Source organism: Panulirus ornatus, chromosome 64 (genome assembly GCF_036320965.1).
Source record: "Panulirus ornatus isolate Po-2019 chromosome 64, ASM3632096v1, whole genome shotgun sequence".
Lineage (NCBI taxonomy): Eukaryota > Metazoa > Arthropoda > Malacostraca > Decapoda > Palinuridae > Panulirus > Panulirus ornatus.
In genome coordinates this window covers 3,486,684-3,510,724 of record NC_092287.1, presented here as the reverse complement: position 1 = coordinate 3,510,724, position 24,041 = coordinate 3,486,684, and the positions used below count along the sequence as shown (strand labels likewise).

The 24,041-nt window shown below is 37.1% G+C and overlaps 1 protein-coding gene across 4 annotated transcripts in view; it reads right to left on the bottom strand.

Moving 5' to 3' along the window:
* Positions 1-6,393: 6,393 nt before the first annotated feature.
* The window catches only part of LOC139746312 (major facilitator superfamily domain-containing protein 6-B-like), a 19,754-nt gene continuing 2,106 nt past the window's right edge, over positions 6,394-24,041 (bottom strand). Inside the window, exons 1-7 of one of the 4 annotated variants that reach the window (XM_071657439.1) lie at positions 23,516-23,917; positions 13,886-14,032; positions 12,092-13,158; positions 11,344-11,518; positions 10,969-11,208; positions 9,931-10,086; positions 6,394-8,989 (exon numbers count right to left, since the gene is read on the bottom strand). In XM_071657439.1, the coding sequence (XP_071513540.1) occupies positions 8,946-8,989; positions 9,931-10,086; positions 10,969-11,208; positions 11,344-11,518; positions 12,092-13,158; positions 13,886-13,949 (1,746 nt within the window). In that variant the 5' untranslated portion in view covers positions 13,950-14,032; positions 23,516-23,917 and the 3' untranslated portion in view covers positions 6,394-8,945. Of the gene's footprint in view, positions 8,990-9,930; positions 10,087-10,968; positions 11,209-11,343; positions 11,519-12,091; positions 13,159-13,885; positions 14,033-14,212; positions 14,621-23,483; positions 23,918-24,041 lie in introns of those variants that run through there. The other 3 variants (XM_071657436.1, XM_071657438.1, XM_071657437.1) reach the window with 3 other exon arrangements.

Here is a 24,041-nt window from a genome sequence, read left to right as displayed (position 1 = left end):
CACGAGACAGAATGATTAGTGTTGTTATAAGAAATAATGTAGCATGATTAGCGTCTTACAGATAGTCGTTTATGCCCTAAATTGACGAAGAACAAAATATGATTTATGGCAAGGACAGTGTACGATGTGGTGCCGGTGCAGAGTTTCTGAAGTGTGTCCTGCCGTCAGTGTATGGCGAGACGGGCGACATGGTTCTCGCCACGATGGGGTCGGGCCCCTGAAACCTCGTGCACCTGCGGTGGTCGAGGTCCTGGGCACTCGTTTACCTGCAGTGGTCGGGCCCTGTGTCCTTATGTTGGTGCTGTGGCAGGAACTTTGCTACGTCGCTGCTATGTCGATGTCAACTACGGGCAAGGGGGTATATGGCAACGTACCCAGCAAATTTTTACTTTTAACCTAAGCTAACAGTTTGTTGTTGAAATAAATACGTACATACACTCATATATATATATATATATATATATATATATATATATATATATATATATATATATATATATATATATATATATATATATATATGGATGTTACCGGACTCCTCCGGCATGAGGTTATAATGCAAGAGGAAAGTCAGCCTCGACGAGACTATATCATCGTCAGTGGAGGTAAATACAAACAATCTCGCACACTGATTTCTCACTTCGAAAGGCGTCCATCATTTCCTGCGTAGCCTTGAACATGCAGGAGCCCCGTGCAAGGGGTCGTGTGGTTAATTCATTAATTGATTATAATACCTGTGCTGATAAACGTTTTTGTTTGATAACAGCTGTAGTCTAGGAGACAATACAATATGTGTATCACAAAAAAAGGCATCTCCAATTTGAAAACATCACAGATTGAATATATATATGACATAAACTAAGAATATGATAGAAAGAAATACAGAAATGGAGGTACTAGGTACCAAAAACCTCATCACACGTGATGGCTTGACTTTGAAGACAATGAGGTGATGGCTACCACACACGTACGCTACATATAGCAACACTGACTGCCACCCAGCCAACACCCACACCTTGGAAAATCCCCCCTTGTCTTTAGTATTTGGCTCACTGAAGTAGATTTGATATGATGGCGAGGGATATCTATACCAGCACATCTTTCCTAAAGGACCGGAGGTTGCAGCAAGGATTTTCGACCATGATTGCTGAATTTATCAGGTGAATTTAAGAAGAAAACCTTTGGTTGCATGCTTGTCACTAACCATAATTAAAAAAACAATGTTTTGCATAATAACATCATACATAGGAACTGTGTGGGTCAATGAAGTATTTGGGAATATAAGTCAAGGCTTTAAGTCAACGGACCCACATCCTGAGGATATAAAAAGCCTGAAAGGTTGTCTACGGAAATAATCTCTTGACATTGAAGATGACACTGTGTCTAGCCTACATGGAAATCCTGACGATAAGACAACATCTGTGGCAATGTTTTGATCCACATCAGCTTTGCAAGGTGTATATCCTTTATCTCCCTCAATATATATTCCCATCACGTGCACTAAGCATCAGGGAGTCAAAGAGCGTATTTCCCGAATAACTTTGCAAGCCACTTAAGCCCTGACGATGGTAGAGAACGAAACGAAACCATGATGTCGAGAATAATATGGTGTTTTAGCAAGTGGTTAGGTCTGCTTCGAGGTGTAGAAGGGTGGGGAATGGTAAAATAAACGGATTAACTTACAGTAATGGGATGATTATAGACGTGGGTTGGAAAACTGTGTTGCTTTGAGATCATGTGGTAAACTAATGAATATTCGACATGGATTTGTTGGTTTAAACAACTGTCGCAGATAATGATATAAACAGGAACAATATAAGTAATTGTAACAATGGCAAAAAATATGAAAGAATATCTAAACCTGTTGTAAAATAAGTAAAGAGTGACGAAGATACGAATGAGAATAATAACACTATTTTTCTGTGAATCAGAAAAAAAACCAATGGTATAAATACGGTTACAATGATCAAGTAGAGAAATAAAGAAAATAGAATGACAGTAATAAAAGAAGTTTTATCGACAAATAATTTTCTTTATGTTCCTTAACAACAGTGTTACCAAGCCAACCAGACGGCCCAGCCGACGTGTCAACACTGCCGCCCGGATACTTACATAATCTTTCTAAAGATTATGAAAATCTACGACACATGGCTGTATATGAACAAGTGAGAGAGATTAGTTTAAGAGCTTTCGAGCCAGTTATGAGAAGGTATCTGTATTGTCCTGAACGATATGGTCGTCTAGACGCACTTGTAATAACTTGGGAGATTAAAGTTACGTCAGTCATTCCTCCCTCATAAATATGTGTGGAAATACCTAACCTGAGTGTAATAGTATGGCTGATGGCTGATAGAAAGATGGGGAATTAAGAATTTTGTTGTCTTTGTAAAAACAAGAGAATTTTAGTGGTTGTAAGGTCTAAAAATTCTCTTGAAATATGTAAAATCGTAGCAAATGGGGAAAAAATATGCCAGTTGATTAAGCACTGTCATATCATGTGAAAAAAATCCCAGATAAGGGAAGCAGACTGGTTTAATTAAACAAGGACGAATGAGTCAACAGTGTAGTGTATGTGGCAAACGTTTAGCTATATACTTAAAATCCTAAATGTAATTAGCATTCAAGAAACACGTCACTGCATAAATATACCACTTTGTGTACAAGGTTACCCTGTTTACTCTCAGCAGTCCTCTAAACACTATGGTAGGGTGGGGTAGGTAGTCGTCAAGGTCACTAGCGTAGTTACACAGTTACAACTGCCATGTAAGATGCCTTCAACCATCTAAATCATGATTATCATTAGGTATAACTACTGAAATTACAAACTGTATATATATTTTATAGGCCAGAGGTGCTTCTCTACTTGTCCTGACTACCTTCATGTTATTAATTCTTGCTTGTGTTTAATGGATGGTTGAATTACGGGAAAACAAAGAAATGAGAACAATGCTGTGTTCACATATCTCTCCTCTGGACTGGTCTACTTTACCACCAGGGTCATTTTGCAGTACAGAAACGCATATATATATATATATATATATATATATATATATATATATATATATATATATATATATATATATCCTTTTACTTCATTATCGCTCAAAAATAAAATTTTTATTGTAGCTTTTAATTGTTCTACAACGAAACTGACATTGCAATGTGAATGCCCTTTTCCAAAAGTACATCTCGTGTATTCATTTTCTAATTAGATTCTCCAACTCACGTCACCAAATCGACCTACCATTCTAAGCAACTCCTGTAATTGAGTTCAAAGTGCAGCATCATCTGCATACACAACTGTGTTGGTTTTAATTGAGTTTTACTAAAGCTAAGTAGAATAACAAGACTGTAGGATACCAGTTCTCGCTACTCACCTCACATAATGCAAAGCAATCAACCACACAGATGATGCACAAACTCAACGCATTCCCCATTTTACATAAAACTTCACACTCATGTGACCACTTCCTCCCACATAGGGAACAGTTTATTAGCAATAGTTCTTGGCAGCATTCAGAAATCTACGCACAACGCAGCGTCAACAGTTTCCAAAGTGCTTTCGTGTTTATAAAATACATTTATGTTCTAAATCCATGAATGCTACTAATATTTTTTTCTTTTAAAAAATCACAATACCTTCTTGAAGTTTGCTATTATGAAAATTTTGATTTCCAAATTGGTCTTCTCTCCGTAAATCCATCTTGTTTTTCACTAAATTTCAGAAAACATAAATACGACAAAAGTCCAACCATAAACTCTGCCTACTATGCTAAGGATCATTCCTCTAAAAACATGTACAATGATTTTACCACCTCTTTAGTCTTCACACATTTTCGAATAAATTTTTTGTATCAAATATTAGTTATATAACTGTAATAAAACTTCATCACACACTAAATGGTTTTGAAGAATTCGTTTGCTTATTCAGCAGAATACATGCTTTCTTTATCAAACCTCTTAACAGTTCCTTTTTAATCTCTTGTTCCATTGACCTTCCCAAAGTCTATAGATATTATCTCCCTTACACTCCTAATCACAAACTTTTTTAGGGGAACATTCACACCTTCACACTTATGCTTCTACCAAATTACTCAAGGTAATTTGTTACCTCTACATAACACCTCTTATAGTTTATTTTGCTCCCTTTTCACAGTGAAGCTCAAACTCCAAAATACTGGCACTATTTCATTCTACCTCAGGTCAAAGTATACTTGATGTCTTTACATCCCTGAACATATCAACCTTCCCAAGTTAAAGACATTTGTTCCTTGTTAATGCTCTGCTTCTATTTACCTCTCCATGAAAATTTGTAAATTAATTTCAGTTTATTCATTTTATAATACTTTTTCGGTCAGCATTATCTTGGTTGAACTTACACTGAAAGTCGATTTTCTCCTTGTGAACAATAACTTCCATCCACAGTCCAAAGAGTCTCCATGCTATTATGCCCTATGAAGAATCTATATTTGATCATAAATCTCACGATATTTCCTTCTTAATGTAAGTCAGCAAATTATGTTCTTTACTACATTTTGAAGCAATTTATTGCAACAAGGGAAAAGAAATATTTATAAAGATTTTGATACACTTTTTTTTTCATATACAAATATGGTTATACTTTAATACCATATATATATATATATATATATATATATATATATATATATATATATATATATATATATATATATATATATATTTGCCATTCCAACATCATCGAGGTAGCATCAAGAACAGAGGAATACGCCTTAGAGAAAAAAATCAACTGCCTCCTTCTCTGTTCCTTCTTTCAGAAAAGTAAAAACTAGAAGGGAGGATTTCCAGCTCCCTGCTCCCACCCCTTTTAAGTCATCTTCTACAACACGCAAGCAATACATGGAAAGTATTCTTTCTCCTCTATCCCCAGGGATATAATCTCATATTACATCATGTATATCAGGTATATCAAAATGTATATCAGGTATATCAAAATTTCACAACTGTCAGGTAATTAATGAAAAATCTACTAATACTGACAACGTATCCCACAAGAATCCTTTGGCAAAAAAAAATGACCTGGGCATCAGGTATCGGATAAATCACTGCATTAGCATCAGCCCACCCAAAGCAATATTTTGAAGTGTCTTAAACTACCATGATTAGCAACATCAATCATTAACTGTCAAAAACAATACAAATTATCGCCATTAGACCAGGCACAGCAGCAGTATCAGGTGTATAACGAATCCAGCACATTACTATAGGATTAACCCTAGTACTAAAGGTGTTATAAAGTATCCAGAGTGTCTATCACAAGTGTAAGAGTAACAAAAGAATGTCATGTGTCATACAGTATCCAAAGCATCAGCCATGTGACATACATTATCCAAAACATCAGTTTTGTTAAAGTACACAATCCATCAGTGTAAGAGATCTAAACCATCTGATTCAAGAGACAAAGCTATCATAGCCACATGTCAATAACTACAATATCATTACTAAGTTTCATAAAGCATCCACTGTCAGACCATATGTGTCAGTTTTAAACCATCTGCATTACCTACATCATGTGTCACAATATCTAAACTAATGACAGGTATTGCACACCATCAATAGGTCATCAGACATCAGTCTACCAATGTTTGGTGAGACAAACAAAACACAACACTACTGTCAGACATCACAGATTTCCCGATCTTATGTCTAAATACCATCTGGCACCATTCACTTCATATCTCTTCACATGTAACACAACAGCCACATCTTTAATGTTATAAGACCCCTTATAATGCTTGTCATAGATTACAAACCATTCACAGCATCTGTGCCAGGTGTCAAAAATCATCCAAAGAATAAATATCAGACTATGCACAACTGAGTTGTCAATTATTGTAAGTTACCAAAATTAGCACAAATCAGGTCATCCACACCATCTGTGTCAGGTCTGATACCATTCAAAGCATCCATATCAGATATCACATATCATCCTCACCAACAGTCAAAGGGGACAGTCACCATGTCAAAGATCACAAACTATATTAAACACCACTGTAAGGTATGAGAAAATTCACATCAAATTATATATATACAGTACAAGCTACCCAAAGTCAGGTTTAAAGGCATTCTCACCATCACTGTCAGGTACCACAGACCATCTACAGAGTTAGCATCAGGTGTTAACTCTGTATTTACATACATACCTCTCTTGAGGATTACTGTGACATGTCACAAATCAAAATGGCATGTGTTTGTGACCACAGTAACAGTATTATTTGTCCAAAAATGTGCACTACCCGAGTCTTCAATTAAACTCACTTTTGCATTAGAATATACACAGTAAAAGTGCTGGGTGACACATAATTCATGCATAGCAAACTGGCATAATGCAAGCTGAGGATCAAGTCAAACAAATTTTTCTAAAATCATCTTGCATGTTAAGTGTCAGGTATAAGAACAATCCCCTATAACACTTTCAAATGTCTACTCATACAAATTACTTATCAAAAATCTGATCTAATAATATATAATAATAAGTTTTGTTCATCAGTCAGGACTGATTCTATTATATTTTGGACTGATACAATACAGTATTCATCTGTACAGTATTCATGAAATTCAGTGAACCGCTCATGCTTCAACAATGTAAAAAAAAAAAATAAAAAAAATGATGCATACTACTCAATACATCAGCTTTAAAACACCCTATTATAAAACATATAAACTGACTAGAATTGGTAACAGAGAAAATGTTAATTCATAATCTGTCACTCAAATACAGTACAACTGAACATACTACACATCCTAAGTTACATACTGCAATATATAACATATGATTAAAATATCCTTCCAACTGCATGAAAATAATTTTACAAGACAGCTTCAACTTCTCAGTATCTATTCTTAATTTAATTACATTGGGTTTTTGGAAAACAGCGTTAATTTCATTATCTTTAAAATCCTTTGTATTAGAAGATATGACTGAAATTATTGGATTAGCAACTAGTATCTTACTTCTGGGTAAAAAACAATCTCATATCTTACTTCTAGGTAAAAAAACAGTCTCTCCTGGAGAGGCAACTGGAATCAGGCATGGGCAGTTTGCAAGCAACTCCCTGTAAGTCTTGTAAACTTAATTAACCAAAAGAAAATGGTGAAGACGGAATGATAACATCACCAGACAGACAATTTACATGCATAATTCCAGAATATTTTAATATCCATATGCAGATTCATGTGATCTATACTAAACCACACCAAGTTAGCTCTCTCATAAATGATTGTACAAGACTGAAATTCCCAATGCAGTGCAAATAAATGTATTTCCTAGATTTACCATACCAAGTTTACATACTGGGGAATATCCACAGCTTCACAGTAAGTCTTGAGGGGAACTTCCTGAGTTCTACAATACCACCAAGGTTTCAAAGTACACACTACAACATTCTCTGGTGAGTTCAAGACAACTTATCAAAATTTATGGTCCTGCAGTTCTATATCATATTGATTTTAAAACATACACTGCACAACACTCTCAAAGAAAGAATAATTATGAGTACCTACATTTCCAAGGACAATGGGTAGGTAAACACCTCTCATTTTTCTATAATTTAACGATAAAAACTTGAAAATTCATTAATCTTTACTCCCCATTACTAGGGTGGCACTAACAGTATTTACCTGAATTTCAGTAGATACAGATTCTGAGATTCTCTTGTGAAGATGCAAGCAGATTAACCAAACAAGAGACTTGAAAGGAAACTTGGTCTCTTAAAACAGATACAGTATTATAATACATCTAGCTGAGTTGAGGGCATAATCAAAAGGCTGGATGGCAGACTTTTGCTAGACAGAGTACTGTCATACAGTAAGATGCAGTTCTAGAGGGTATGAACAAGTGATGCTTACGTGACTCACCCGACAGAATAGGGAATAGAGTTAATGATGAATGAAGAGCAGATAGAGAGGCACAGTTTAGGAGCTAGCTATAATTCACTGACATTTTCAGTAACCCTTACTAAACACAGTCATTCTCATATTAAACCATGACCAATAATTGTTTTCTAGCCCATATAAGATAAACAATAAGAAAAATCTTTCTATCATGTATCTTTTTATGATTGTACAAAACAACTTTTGATTGTAAAAGCAGAGATTATGCTATTTCTTTGCTCTTTAGTACAATCAGAAAGGGGTGTAGTTTTCCTAGGAAAATATGATCATTGATGGACTGGAGGCATTTTCATTAAGGAATTTTGAAACACATCTACCCGTCATATGCATTTCATTTAATTTCCTCTTTAAAAGAATAACTAGTTATTCAAACTTTGGAAAAAATTATAGACCTTCTGATAAGGGTATTAACTTGGGTAATCAAAACTATGAGGAAAATAATTACATAAACATTCAAATCAACAGATCTCTGCTTTCATCATAATATTCCTGTATAACCCTTGATAATTTGTAATTATTTCTTCATCCATAACAACATCTTCAAAAGATACTCCTCTAACTAGTCTAACTAAACGGTGCACAGCCCCTTCTTTTTTCAAGTCATGTACCTGACAGTATGAGAGCTACCAGCATGTAACCTTACACATCTTCCATCTCTCTGCCAACATATTGAGCATGTTTTGATGCAATTACCTTTTAATTGGCCAAGGTTGACTTCTGGGAAGGATGGAAGCCTCCCTGGATAGGTCCAATATATGACCTTTTAGCTCTGCTGAAGCAAAGTGCATCGAGCACCTTTTAAATTTCCTTTATGGCAAAGCTTAATAAAAGGTAATACATATCGAGCACACAATAGTAGCAATGTACAGTGAGATCTACCATCATGATATTCTAAGTTAAGACAAAATCTATTTTGAGTCACCAGCATGGCCACCCTCAGGTAAATCAGCATAATAATATAAGCTCCTTTGTTTCTCATCATCACATTTGTGAAGAACTGGGCCAAAACCACTCTAAGTAATATGATCTTCCTCTGGAGCAACATCTTCTTGGTCTTCTGTAAATGTCAAATTAACAGATTAGTTAAAACAGTCAATTCCAAGACAACATATTCAAATTCGTCAATAAATTATGAAGATATACACAGAATTTTGATATGAAAAGGGTGTTATAACGGACTTCTCGGAACTGTACAAGGATGAGAATGCACAGAAGATACAACACTAGTCACCCTGCTAGATAGTGAGATGGTAAATTGGATTCAGAAAGAACAAACGGATAGTTTTGTTTTATAGGAGCAAAATGTGTTATAACCACTTTGCAGAGTATTTCAATGCTCTATCTTTAAAGGTAATTCATATATGCTTCCTCCAGTTTTTTCACCATACACTTCACATTATGTCTATCCAACTTTTTAAGTGTTACTGTCTCAGCAACAACTTCAGAATATCTGAAGAACTTTGCAAGTATGTCCAGCTGTCACAAATGTAAAGCAGTTCAATATTTGCTTGCAGCAGAAATGAAGTAAAAATATGGTTGTAAGAAAGGACAGAAAATGATGGGAAAGGAGTAAAACACAAAAGAGAAACAAGAAATAACCCCCTCTGAAGAGTGATGTCGAATTCAAGTGCATGATAAAATACCACATAAGCTTCAGTATGTTTCTCACCACAGAAAAGAACTACAACTAAAAGAAAGGATTCCACAATATTTCTTTTTACCATAATACAAAACTGCAGTTCACAGATGTCAAAAAGCCATTTGCACAACCTGCATGGTTCACCACTCTACCGCCACCAGGAAATGGTGTCAGGGTCCTGTAAGGTGCTGACCCTATGTGGTGGCAACTTAAACCTCAAGCATAAAAATGATTCAGTCAACTGACTGCTGCCATCCATGCAGTTATTCATTCATCTACAGCCAACTAAAGAGATCAAAGTCAATCTTAATACATACATAGTACATGAAAAACAAACAAAACATATTTCTTATTATTACCTTGGGAATCTCTTGAATCTGTTCTCTTGATGAAGTAATGAGCAATGATGAAGAAAAGGGTGAAGGCACCATCAAAGACACCCACATAAAAGAAAGCCATTGAACCTCCCACAGCATCAACCAACAGGCCACCCAACATTCCACCAATGGATGAACCTAAATTGGGTGAGTGTAGAGGTGAATAATGAAAAATCAAAATTGTCCCACATTAATAAAACTAAAAGAATGCCCTAAAAATAATGACAGTATTTACTCATCAATACCAATTTCTTAAGAGGTACTAAACGATAATTCTATGACACCAAATATGATTGTATCATAAATGTAATATTTCAGCATGAGACCTGTATTCTGTTAGAGACATTATGAACTTAAAAGTTTAAATCATGATACTTGGAAGACAATAGCCAAACATATATAATTAATTCTAAGAAAACAAGGACATCAAAATTTCATGGAAAAAATCAAGTGTGACATAAAATAGGTGTATAAACCAACTGTTGCCTGCTAAAGGGATTCAATAAACAGGCTAGCAAAATCATCTTTGGTTTATCAAATGCCTGCACACAATTCATCAGACTGATTCAATGTTAAAGAGTTGAAACTATTCTAGAGTAAGCACTCGATGAGCACTGATGCTTGTGACAATTCAGAATGTGTGTAGCAAGCGGTCCAAAAAAAAAGTCAAATACACATTACTTAGGTACACTATTTCATTTATCACAGTACTACAAAACAGACTGATTGGCATTAAACACACCCATGAAATTTCAATGTATATTTTCAACCAGTAACAAGAGCAATTAATCTATATCACCACTATTCATGAATTTGAATGACTTGATTTACTGTAAAATAAGACATCCATAACTATGGAACTTATCATGGTGAACACATTACAAAGAGAATTTCACAGGAAATCACTGTAATTAGATATCATGATAATTTTAGTGCATTTCACCTGAAAGCTAGTAAAACAGCCCTAATATTGATATGCTAAATCATTTCTAAACTTGTAGTAGTTCACATTAACCTTACCAGCAATGAAGAGAGACTTGACAATTCCTTGCACTATTGCTTGGGCACCTTTAGGAGCAACTGAGCTACCATAACTTATCATGTTCGGGTACAATATTCCAAAAGATATTCCATGAAGCATGTCAATTAGAAGGAAGAACCATGGGTTGGTGATGATGGAGTACAAAAAAAAACGAAGGCTAAGCATTGTCAATGACAATGCAAAGGTAGGAATACTGCCAAGTTTCTCGATGATGTAAACTATAAAAAAGGAAAAGTTTTAAAGAATAAAGACTTTCTTATAACATAAAAACATTCATATTACAGTATATTTCATGAAAACATCCATCTAAAACAGGTATATAGATACATATACTGCACCATCATACTTCTTACATGAAAGAAAGAAGAAGGGCACTTCCCCTAGAAAGTAGGTAGATCCCACCATAAGACCCTCTAAGAGTTTCAGGTGAGCAAAATCTGGATTCCATGCAACAGCTACATCTTCAGCAACAATGAAAAGAAAAGTCCACACCACTCCCATACTCATGCCTACAACCACCACTGTTACCTGGAGAACAGAATGTGCTTTGGGTTAAACAGAGTAGATGATGTTGACAAAATCATTCCTATTTATGATTACATCTTTATCTACTGTGTGTGTGTGTGTGTGTGTGTGTGTGTCTGTGTGTGTGTTTGTGTGTGTGTGTACATGCAGGAGGATAAGAGGCAAACACAGGATTAAGTCAATTAAAGCAAAGACATACAAGTGACCAATGTGCAGTCATAAGACTAACCCAGGGAATATGCTGCATCTGGAGGAAACCACAGAAAGTTCTGTGGGTCCTGCTTGTGGAAAGGGGGCTGTGGTTTTGGTACATTACACAGAATGAGCTCTCTATCAACATCAAGGCCCCACAGACCTTTCCATGGTTTATCCCAGATGCTTCACATGCCCTGGTTCAGTCCACTGACAGCACATCGACCCCAGTATACCACATCATTCGCGTGTGTGTTTCCTATAGTGAAAACTATTGATCAATGAATTACTGCATGAAATTATTTTTCTCAAAGTACTTTAAAGAAATATCTTTAAAACAACACATGCAAATTATATTCAATAAATATAAGAACAGTTTCATACCAGAAGGATTATCATCTTGAGGGAACAGATCGCATTACGAACAGTCACTGCTTTCAGTTTCTCCTTGTCTGTCACATCGAATTTCATCCTTACAGCAACTAGTAGATTGATTGTGAGAAGGATGCTGGATATAATTAAAGCTGGAGTGTAGTTAGTCTGTGCTTCTCCCTCTGAGTAGAGATCCACCAGAGCACCATTGATGACCCCAAACATACCCCAACCAAGGCTTCCCCACATTCGCTGATGTCCATATTTGTGACGATTTTCACCCAGTAGAGAGAAACACACAGTATCTGCCATGGTGGTTGTTGTAGCATTTCCTCCATATATCAAAACTAAAAGTATGAATATAAGCCAGAATTCTGGTGTTCTCATTAAGTCAGTAAGAATTTTGTTGTGTTTCATTTCACTACCTTGAGAACCACAATCACATGTACAGATACCATAATATGTCTGGCCACATGTGATATTATATAAATGCATCACTGACTCTTTACTATCTGCCTCAGTAATAGACAAGCAGTTATCTTCGCAAACACTATATGAAGACGATTCATTACTAAAACTGAGACTGATATTTGAAGGAAGATAATAAGTTTCATTGACATTAAGAAACTCTGAATTTTCATAATGGAATAAAGTACAGTTCAACATGCAATTCATAATTGTTCTCATTTCTTCTGACACATTATTGTGTGTATATTTACCATTACAGTCCTGAAATGAGGGTATCCTGAACATATCATCACTAAATGACTCATTCATACACACAGCCAGTCTAGAGATATCCTCATCATGACACTGGATTGAGAGCGCTGTCTTTATATGTGCATTTGGGACATCCGAGACATCAGGGAGGAGAAATACTACAATGAATGATGCACTTAGCACAATCAACCCTGCCAGAAACACTGCATGATGAATCTTGAAGGCATCAGCTATTGTACTTGCCAATAGGTTTAGGGCACAACTTAAGAGGGGAGTGACTGTCCACATGAGACCAATGGCCAGCTCTGGGATGCCCTTTTGTCGTGCCACCACTGGCAGGAAGGTGAAAAATGCAATCCCTGTGGAAAAAATCACATTCATGTATCATGATGCTTTCCCTTTGTTCACAAACCTTTCCATTCATAAATAACTTTAATGATATTTGTTTCAGAGAAACCTTTACATTCTATTCATGACATATAAACTCCAATGTGAAATGGACAGACAACTGATTCCTATAAAAATTCCACAACATAACTCACAATAATATCATAATCTGTTTAACATCTTAAATATATCATCAACAGTATCAAGAGTAATTGCATGTGATAGCATCAGACAATGAAATACTAAAGGATACCTGAAAGTATGTACCAATAATTCTAGATGAACACTAGATTTATGCAAACATAACACATACATCTGTAAGGGCTGGTGAATATGTTCATGATATCTGGATTTATTTCAAATTCGCAATATATATATATATATATATATATATATATATATATATATATATATATATATATATATATATACACATCACTAGGATTATGGGAGACAATACTTACACGTATTCCCTGCAAGTCGTAGGAGGTGACTAAAAGGGGTGGGAGTGGGTGGCTGGAAATATATATATATATATATATATATATATATATATATATATATATATATATATATATATGTTACAATTCATGTGCTACATCCATACACACAGTCATGTCTTACAAATAAACACCTTTACAAACAGATCTTTCACTCCGATATATAATGTCCACGTATCTTAAAATTAAATATCCAAACCTCCATATTTGAAGAAATAATGGATTTTGAGGGCCAGTAACCTCTTGTTGATCTTGAGATTCATATTTTGGTCCAGTTCTGAATCAAATGTTTTCTAGGCCCAGTTCCAGATACTCTGCTGTTTTCGTTTTGTCTTTTCAATCACACCTGCAACCAAAATAAAACATGTAAGCCATACTCCACCACTTTATCATCACGGATGGATGAAACCAAATGACTTCGTGTAACTCACACTACGTAAGGGAACACAAGGTTAACAGAATAAACCATAATGAAAATAAATTAATCTGCAGATGTGAACCCCAAAGGATTACAGTAAAACCGGACCAGAGTACAGCAGGTTGCACAACGTAAAATCAGAAGATCCACAATGTAAAAGGCGCGACGATACACTTCTGTAAACCCTAATACTCGTGTCTCTGTAAAATGTAAATCATAATGAATAACGTTAAACTGATATGCAGGAACGGCAACTACAGAAAACTAGCGTAATATTCCAGGGTATATCACACTGCGTCACTGTAAACAAGTAAAACTATGGAGTGGCTCAAGGCATTCTTTACCACTATCTGAACTGCATCAAAAGTAGAAAACCATATTTCAAAATTGCAAAGTTCATCACACCATAGATGGTTTATAAACCATGTAAAGACTTTCTGCCCACAGTATTAGCGTTAAAAGTCTTTCATTCACATCAAAAATAGTCTTTTAACCTCCATCATGAAAATTAATATAATTATATTCAAATCTTTAACATTGTCCACGTGCCATCTATCATTAAACTCATCTCGTGTGACATACATATTTAAGATTTCTGGATGATAAAGTGCACTATCTTATCTTACTTAGTATCACACGAAATCAGCAAGATATTTAATTGTACAACCAAATCATTTTAGGTGTAATTCAAGTGAAAATTTGGTTGACTTGGAAAACTCGCTTACTGTCAATTTTTCTTTACTATCAATACACTACATAAAAGGAGTAGTTACAGCATATCATATAATAGTTATTTCATTAACGGACTTAAATGACTTAATATTGTTCAGCCTCACTCGAAACCAGGTATTTGCCATCTACTTTCTATCTATCCAATATACTTTACACGGTAGACTTTGGGAGCTATTACGCTGTCACGTGACGTTGGTTGGGTGATTAGGCTTTCGCCACACATCAAAGGCGATAACCGGTACGTCAATCCGTCAAGCTATCATAATTCTCATCATTCGAAAAGCCTTTAATGCCTTGTTTTAGTTCCAATGGTGATTCTAAGATCACATTAACAATCACTAATGTATATAAGGCTCATGAGTGTGATGTTCTAAGCTATGATGGAAAACTTACGGGTGAATTATTTAACTACAATACAAAAAAACTCTCGCATAGTGATAAGATAATATATCAATCATGATAACAAGTGTCCAATGCAATCACGTTTCCTCAACAAAAGCTCGTTACAGTAGAAAATTTGTGCGCATATCTCCTTCGCAGGTCCCAATCTAAAATACTAGGTAATAACAGTCGTTCTGGGTAACGTAGGATCAAACTATTATGTTAGGGAGGATTAGGATTTGACCTTGATGGACGGTCACGGTCACGGTGCTAGCTAGGCACAGGGCGTCTCCTAGACAACAGTGGCAGTGTTCTGTTAGGATGAGGGTGAGGAAGGTCAGTCATGAGTATTGCTCATGAGGCGGCGGTGGGGTGGTGGTGAGGGCAGATGATAACTATATTATCTCCAGCATTATTCGTCTGTCTGTCTGTCTAACAAGCTGGGGTGGTGAGAGGGCAGATGATAACTATATTATCCCCAGCACTATTCGTCTGTCTGTCTGTCTGTCTAACAAGCATACGTGTTTAGATGGGGCCCGTTATCCGTACATAGCAATCACACACGTCAACAGAAGAGGCCCCCAAGAGGGGAGGCGTCCCTCTCCCCACAAACCAAACACAGATTTCATACAGGTGAGAAGACCCTACGAGTGGAAAAAAACGTATTCCCCAAACTTTCAAATAATCATACACGCATACATAACTCAGGGTATCAATGTATGTATAACTGTGTGTGTATACACAAGTAGATATCATACATGCATAATAGTTAAAAAGACGGGGGCAACATGAGTGTAAAACTCTCTCCTCGTAAAATTAAAATAGTAACCACGATAAACTGTGCAAAGAGGGCGTTATGATACCAGAGGAAGGTGGTTAACACGAATGAGGCCCAGCAGCATCCATGCCAGAACCACCCGGCACGAACAAACAAACAGGTTATCATATACACCCAAACCTACACTGAATTTGTTCTTATACTCTAGGCTACTTCCCTCCATTTTCCGATCACAGCGAACGGGTAAGAATGTCTACATGCCGACACGAAGCTCTTCATACAGCCATTCAGCTCAGGGGCGTATCTAGGGGAAATGGTGCCTATGGCCAGCACTGAAATTGCGCCCCTGGCTTGATTCAAAATGTACATACAGGGGATGTATATTAAAATATATACTGTGTAATCTTTATATAAACTGTTGAAGAGTTAGGCCAAACTTAAATTTATATAAAATGTTAAAGACTTGTTTGATCAAAATTGTAACGTGGAGACGGTAATGCAACTTGATAGCTGCAAAATATTAATATAGTTGAAAAGTAGACGAGTTTATTTTCTATCTCACAAAACCAAACCGTTAAAAATGTCAATCGGGTAACTTATGTCAAATAACAAACCTATTGAGTGGCGCCCCTCTTCAAGTGGCGCCCAGGGCACCTGCCCTACCTGTCATACCTCAGATATGCCATCAATTCCGCTCCACTAATGCCCTTCCTTTCACCTTACCTATATACAGAGTCCCCTCTGGTAACTTCTTAGGGATCCTTTGTCATTAATCACCACATACCCAAACTATCTCAGACACTCATCAAGGAATTTTCCAATACTTTCCATAACTAAGACTCACTTTACTATATTTGTCTTTGCACACCCCCATATTGCTCAAGCCCACGTCTTCATCATCTTCTTTCTATAATTTAAGTCTTCTTACAATAATCTATATATTTATATAATTTCACCCAATACTGGTTTTATCCGCATGGAAACAATATATTTCACTTTAAAACAGTCATTTACAATACCTTCCTGAATATATATATATATATATATATATATATATATATATATATATATATATATATATATATATATATATATGTATATATATATATATATATATATATATATATATATATATATATATATATATATATATATATATATATACGAATAAAGTGTATATGAACGGGCACCTTCATAGAACATACAAAGCTCCAACAGCCAGGATCGAACCTGGGACCCCTCGTGAAGAGGCAGGCATGCTAACGGTAAGGCATGCTAGCCTAGCGGTTAGCATGCCTGCCTCTTGCACGAGGGGTCCCACGTTCGATCCTGGCTGTTAGCGCTTTGTATGTTATATATATATATATATATATATATATATTCTAGTGTTACCAGACTCCGCCAGCAGAAGGGTACACTACGAAGGACAGAGGAAGGATTTACAATCTCGTTTAAGAAGCTCCTCATTCCAAAGGAGACCCGCTCCTTCCCTTGCAGGAGTCCTATAAAAAGGGGAGTCCTAAAATTACAGTATGTAATCAATTACGTCTCATTTTCAACTCACAACACTTCTTGATTATCTTTATAACGTCGTCTTAAGACATGACCCAGAGGCAGCGTAGTGCTCTGAGGTCTAGGCTGTTCTTCCTATTACAGGATCCCTGGTCCACGCTGGACATTACCATGGTTTAACAACCTACACAATCTTCCACTTTAACTTTCCACTCTCGTGTCCACTTGATATATTTTCACAGTAAAGTGTTTCAGTTACTCTTCCATGTTGGTTCAAATACGCCGGGTTTCTTTTTCTTTTTTTCTAAACACTGAGGCAGGCTTTAAGATGTCTTGTATCTTATATATATATACATACATACATATATATATATATATATATATATATATATATTGCAAATATGTACACACGTCATTTATTCCCAATAGGCAAAAAAAGATACCTTTAAAAAGCTGATTTTGAAGGCACTGTTCAAATTAGAAGTGACTAATGATACTGAAAAGGTCTAACACCATATAATAATTATGACTATAAAACTCATAACTACATAGTTCTAAAACCTGATAAATATAAATGAAAAAAGTACCAAAGTCTACTTTCATCGACAACATATAAAGCAGTTAAGCACATGAGAAAAAAAATCACATGAATAAAACATGCACATAACTCGTGTCCATAACTACTATACAGCACACTTGTGGCATTGAGAAATGACTGTAAAACTGCACTACTAATGGGAGGGAAGAGATGGTTGTCTCGGTAACACACCCCAGCTTCGTGACGAAGCGTAACGTGTTACAACAACAAACATACATTCCTTCCTTCCCACCAGCCAAGAACGTGACGCCCGGGAAAACGTATGAAGGGAACAAAACATCTCTTTTCTGGGAACACTTTTGCTCAGGGTCTAAAAAAATGACGTCAAATTTCTTGGTACAGCTGAACGGAGAAGTAGCCAGCCGACTGCTCCTCTCTCAACGTTTTGAGCTGATAAAGTTGGAGAGAGAGAGAGAGAGAGAGAGAGAGAGAGAGAGAGAGAGAGAGAGAGAGAGAGAGAGAGAGTATAAAACGAAGTGTGTATAAACTTTAATAAAGCATTTCGAGAAATTACGAACCTATGCGTCAAGCTGTAACACAGGCACTTGTCCTAGAGGAATCAAAATCATTTCAGGCTTCATACCTTTACGTAACCCAAGCCAAATGTTGCACACCATGGTTACTTATGGACGCTACTTACCATGTCTTGGCTGGGTGAAGTCCAAGTGACCAAATGAACCCATCCTCCAAGATAACAATAGCCCAACTTAGCGATGAAAGCACCATTTTCTAAGAACATGTGTGCAAGTTAGGTGGTGAAATGCTTCGTCGTCTTCTAACGTCTTAAAACGGCCATGGCAACACGATGTAAGTACATCTCAGTGGAGCCCGTATACTCGTGGCTGTAAACTATATCCCTAAATACACCCTCCTGTCTAACATTCAATGCTTGAGCTCCCAAAGTGTGTGCTGGGAGGGAGATTATCCTGGTCAAGCCTAGCTTAGGCATTTGGCAATGGCCGCCCATCCTCAGGTGTGTCATTTAATAATTAACGCAGGCGTATGTGCTCAGGGTGCCACTAAAAGCACGGGGCAGCCCATGTGTACTTAAGCGTCATAGGCTTTAAGGTGGGTGTGTGCGGGTGAGCAAACTGTGAGGAACTGCTTCATCCCAATTTAAGTCCTACCGTTACTAAAGCCCGAGTGATAGGTCGACCTCAAAGTTCGTCTGCACGCCGAAAGGAACAAAACAGTTGAGAGTGTCGACCAATTCCAGCAACATCAAGGAAAACCATCTGGGGTAAAAAATAAGCTATACGATTAAACCTCCAACGGTACCCTTGGGATCTTGGTCCAGAGGAATGGAAACTTCCATTAGTTCTCATGCGAGTTGTAACATACACGTCAACTGGCTCACCCATAGACTATTTTCTTCAAACTGACTAATAAATGATTACAACAATCATGTAATTATATTCACTGCAATTTTTTCACAAAGCTAGGTATGCAATTTCGAAACATGAAAACATGTAACTTTTAGGGATGCCTCCCTCGCCCCCCAAAATAGCACGACGGTACGATCCTTGAGCACGACGGTACGATCCTTGAGCACAACGGTACGATCCTTGAGCACGACGGCACGATCCTTGAGCACGATGGCACGATCCTTGAGCACGACGGCAAGACCCTTGAGCACGACGGTACGATCCTTGAGCACATCATCACATCTAAGGATCACTCAATCATCCTTATTAAAAAGGTCTATTGTTGAAATTCGGAGGGCTGTTGCATACGGGAGCAAACGACAGAATCACCATCCAGCTCTTACTGACGAACACACAAAGGCTGCTCGCGCCAAACAACGTCATATATGTCGCAGCCAATCACAGACACGTTCAGACCACTACTCCCACATGAAACTTTGTTAACCTGTTATGCGCATAAATCTTGGTGGTTTCAAATATTTTTCTACACCGCCTCAGTGACAATTCAGTCCTACCAATGCGGTTGGGTTGAAAAACAAAAAGATTATCCAGGATGCAACCACAAAACAGTTTAACAAACTGTTTGAATGAATGATAATTGAATTTTCTTATCACGTCACATGCACTCAGTCCTAGAGCCATCGTACCGTCCGGCTGAGTTCTGTGAGGCTTGCTTGCTTGCATAACAACGGCTTCAGCTGACAGCAAGCAACATGACAGCCAGCACTCACGGCCCAGATGCCATATTCACAATATCCACTCCGCGTTTTGGTTGAGTTGTTGGGTTTCGCTATGATGTCTACCATTATCTATCTATCTATCTATCTATATCTATCTATCTATATATATATATATATATATATATATATATATATATATATATATATATATATATATATACATGTGTGTGTGTGTGAATAATTCATGAATTATTTTCTCTTCACGGCCAGGAGTTACGTACGCCAACTTCGTCTCTTATCCATTTTAACGTTATGCCCTTGAGCAAGACGGTACGAACCCTGAGCACGACGGTACGATCCTCGAGGCCATTAATATCACTTGAGTACGACGGTACGATCCTTGGTTAAGTAAGCACAATCGAGTTAATAAGGTAGGTTTCGGCGTTTGGATGAATAAACGAAGAATATATACTACAGTGCTCAGTCTCAAAACTGTATGCTCTACATATAGCATTATATTCACCACAGATCCACGCATCATCATCTTGGAATCACGTCTTAACAAGCGCCGCGGATCTGACGGTCGTTTTTTATACTTTTTTTTATTCAAAGGTCGTTAGCCAGTCGAGGCCTCTCCTCCCCTTAGCAACCTATTCCCCAAATATCTTCTGCGAGACTTCCAGTTCAAACTGTATCAAAAATGTCATTTTCTGTGAATCAGTGTGGATAGATGTTTAATAAAACATTCGGCCATCGTATCTGAAATGGCACTATTTACTTCCTAAGTTTAAATCAAGCTATATCAGAAAGAATTATCCTTTCTGTTGATCTCGCTCTGTCACAGCTGGGTACGGAAAAAAAAAAAAAGTTAACCTGATGACGAATCCCCCAGACCGACCCTTTTTTTTTATGTTCTTCCAATCTTTCTTAAGTTAGGATACACTAGGTTAGGTTGAGCGACGACACTCACCTTCCCTCTCCAGTCGAACAGGCATGGATGGGCTTTACTAGGATCCTCTTCTGACTGTCTGATCTCTATCTGTCGTTTAATTGGGCTCCTCTGACGTATAAATATAGGCTCATCTGATTAATAACTAATCTAAATTAATAGGTTTTGTTTACATTTTGTAGCTTAAGAGTATTGCGCAAAGTATCTAAACTATTACAAATTTAGTACAATGTATTAGCTATTTTTTTTTTGTCCGCAAGTAAATGAGTGAAACAAAACTACAAGCTTGGGAAAAATGTAATATGAAGAACGTATGAATCATGTCTACCCTACTGTTAAGACTATAGATAACATGAGGTCAAAACAATCAATTTGAGTTGAAAATTTACAGCACAATCTGGTTTTGGTTTACAACGGTTCACTGCAAGTTGCCATTAAAATCACCAAAATCATTAGCACACAATGCTTTAGACCAAGTCTTAGTCTTGTGTATGAGGCATGGCGCACTCTAGTTCCATAACCTCTCGGTACACATGGTAACTAACAGAACACTGCACTTAAGCCAACACAATTGCAGGATCATGCGTGACGCTGGCAGCATGATGGGAGTGGTTGCATGATGAGTGTGTTAGAGATGTGCCCGCGCGATGGTTCACTGTAATCAACTTCCCGTGAGGGAAAAACCTCGAGTCACGCTGACTGGAACACATCATCTCTGTGGTCAATTTCTTGAAGATCAACGAAAAAGTGCTTAAGGCATGACTTTCAAGGGGTCAGGTCGCCAGGCTAATAATACCCAGTCATACTGATATGCTCAAGGGTCATGCTCGAATCAAGACATCCTCTAAGTCAAGATATTTGAAAACAAAAAATAGAAGCGGCACTCATGACAACAGATGGTTTAAAAATATTTCTAAAGGAAGCTTAAACTTACGAAACGTTCTTGTCTACAGATTAATAATACCGGTTCTAAAACGGAATATTCACCACAAAACGTATAAAGATGTTTACAGAGTTCATATGACAGAGACAATTCGAGAGATGGAGGCAATACGCCAAAGGTTGTCCCTTGTGGAACCCCTTGAACGCTACCGCTTTTTAAGATAATTACGGGATGCAGAGCCGATGACGACACCACTTCTTAATGTATAATACAAGAAACGACTTCATAGGAGGATTAGATTAACTTTGAAAAAAAAAAAAAATTAAACGTAGCGGTCCAACCAGCATTTTGCCTTAACTGTACTAATTAATCTGGACTATATCAAAGTATCGTTTAAGTCTTCACAGCTGCAGCAAGAAAGACGCCAATAATATGGACTTCCGTGACAGTTTAGCAATGGGAGGAAACATTTGTCCTATGGATAAAAGAATAATATCTAAATACCAATTGTATTTTTTATCCTCTGTGCACCAAACAAGCAACTAAACTTCACAAAACCATTTACATTGTTCATCCATATCTAGGAAAAAAAAAAAAATGTAGTCAAGGATTCTATCGAAGAATCAGGTCAGAAACTTAGTAAGCAGCAAGACTTAGATAACTGTTGCTTACGATTCAGCTATTACGATAATAGTCTCAAATATCCCACCGTCTTCAAGTCTCTATGTACAGTTCAGTAAAACTCCTGTACCTTATCCATGGTTCGCGTGCCTACAACGTGAAACGATCACTGCTATTCTTGTTTTAGTCTTTATGTAAAACACTTCAAGTTAAATTGATTATTCCATCTATACCAATTTGGAAACAAGGGTCTCACTTCTCGGTGTCTTTAACAACAGGTATTAACTGTACAGCATATATACGTGTTTTACCATGAGATTCGTAGCTTCCTTTCTATGCGACGCCGGGTTAACTGTACGTCACCGAATTCTCTGTTGCTTTAAATCATGTGCGATAAGACCTAATGATCTTCTTCCAAGTCACTTACCATGTATTTCAACATTAAACACAGCTTTCTTGAACATCTTTTGTAATAAATGTAAAGAAAAGGTTGTTACTTGGACGTCTCTCTTATGTTCCTTGCTGTTATCAAGTCCTTAAAATTGTAACGACTAACCATTCCTTCCCTGTGAGCCATATATAACATCAAGTTCACTTCTTTCAACAATAACTTCACAGGAGTTAACCATCTCACGAATCCGTTTTCTATCAAAACTGTAGGGAGCTTTGCCGAAATTTTCGGAACTGTATTCACTGTTCAACACTTATGCACACTGCACAACAATCATGATAAGCACACAAGTAACACGACCAAAATACCTTCCATCTAAACCATCGAAGACCAGCTGTCATGTGTACTAACACAGAAACACGAGAAATACCTTAAGACGGCCGGGTATCGAGCGCTTCTTACCGAGTCGGAAGAGGTTATGGCAACTGCTCTGGCCTGTGAGCCCTGAGTGCCGTTGCCGCAGTACACCATAAACGTATTGCTCTTGACCGTAAGATAAACAAAGATATTCATTACGCAACCAGTGCCTCTCTTTTGCAATTATTCTTTATTTCATGCAGCATCAAAATTAATCATCGTACGTGGCGCAATAACGTTACATCATCTGGCTTTAAACTGAAGTCGGACTTCCTTCTTCGGCGATGTGATGATTACACCGCATGTCAACTCATGTCTTGTCGGTTTATGCTATCATTTCACCAGTAAACCAGATCTAAAATTGCTACGCCTAAGTACCGAACCGTAAGTCTCACAGCAGTGACATATACAAATTTAGCCTACATCTTCGCGCGACGAGACACATATACGTTTTCGAACGATTGTAACCGCTCGACCCAGGCGATGATGCGCTGTTAACATGTATACGTTTCTATCATTTCTACATCCTGGAATGGTGGTCCAATGATGGCGCAATCCTTCCGCGCTTTAC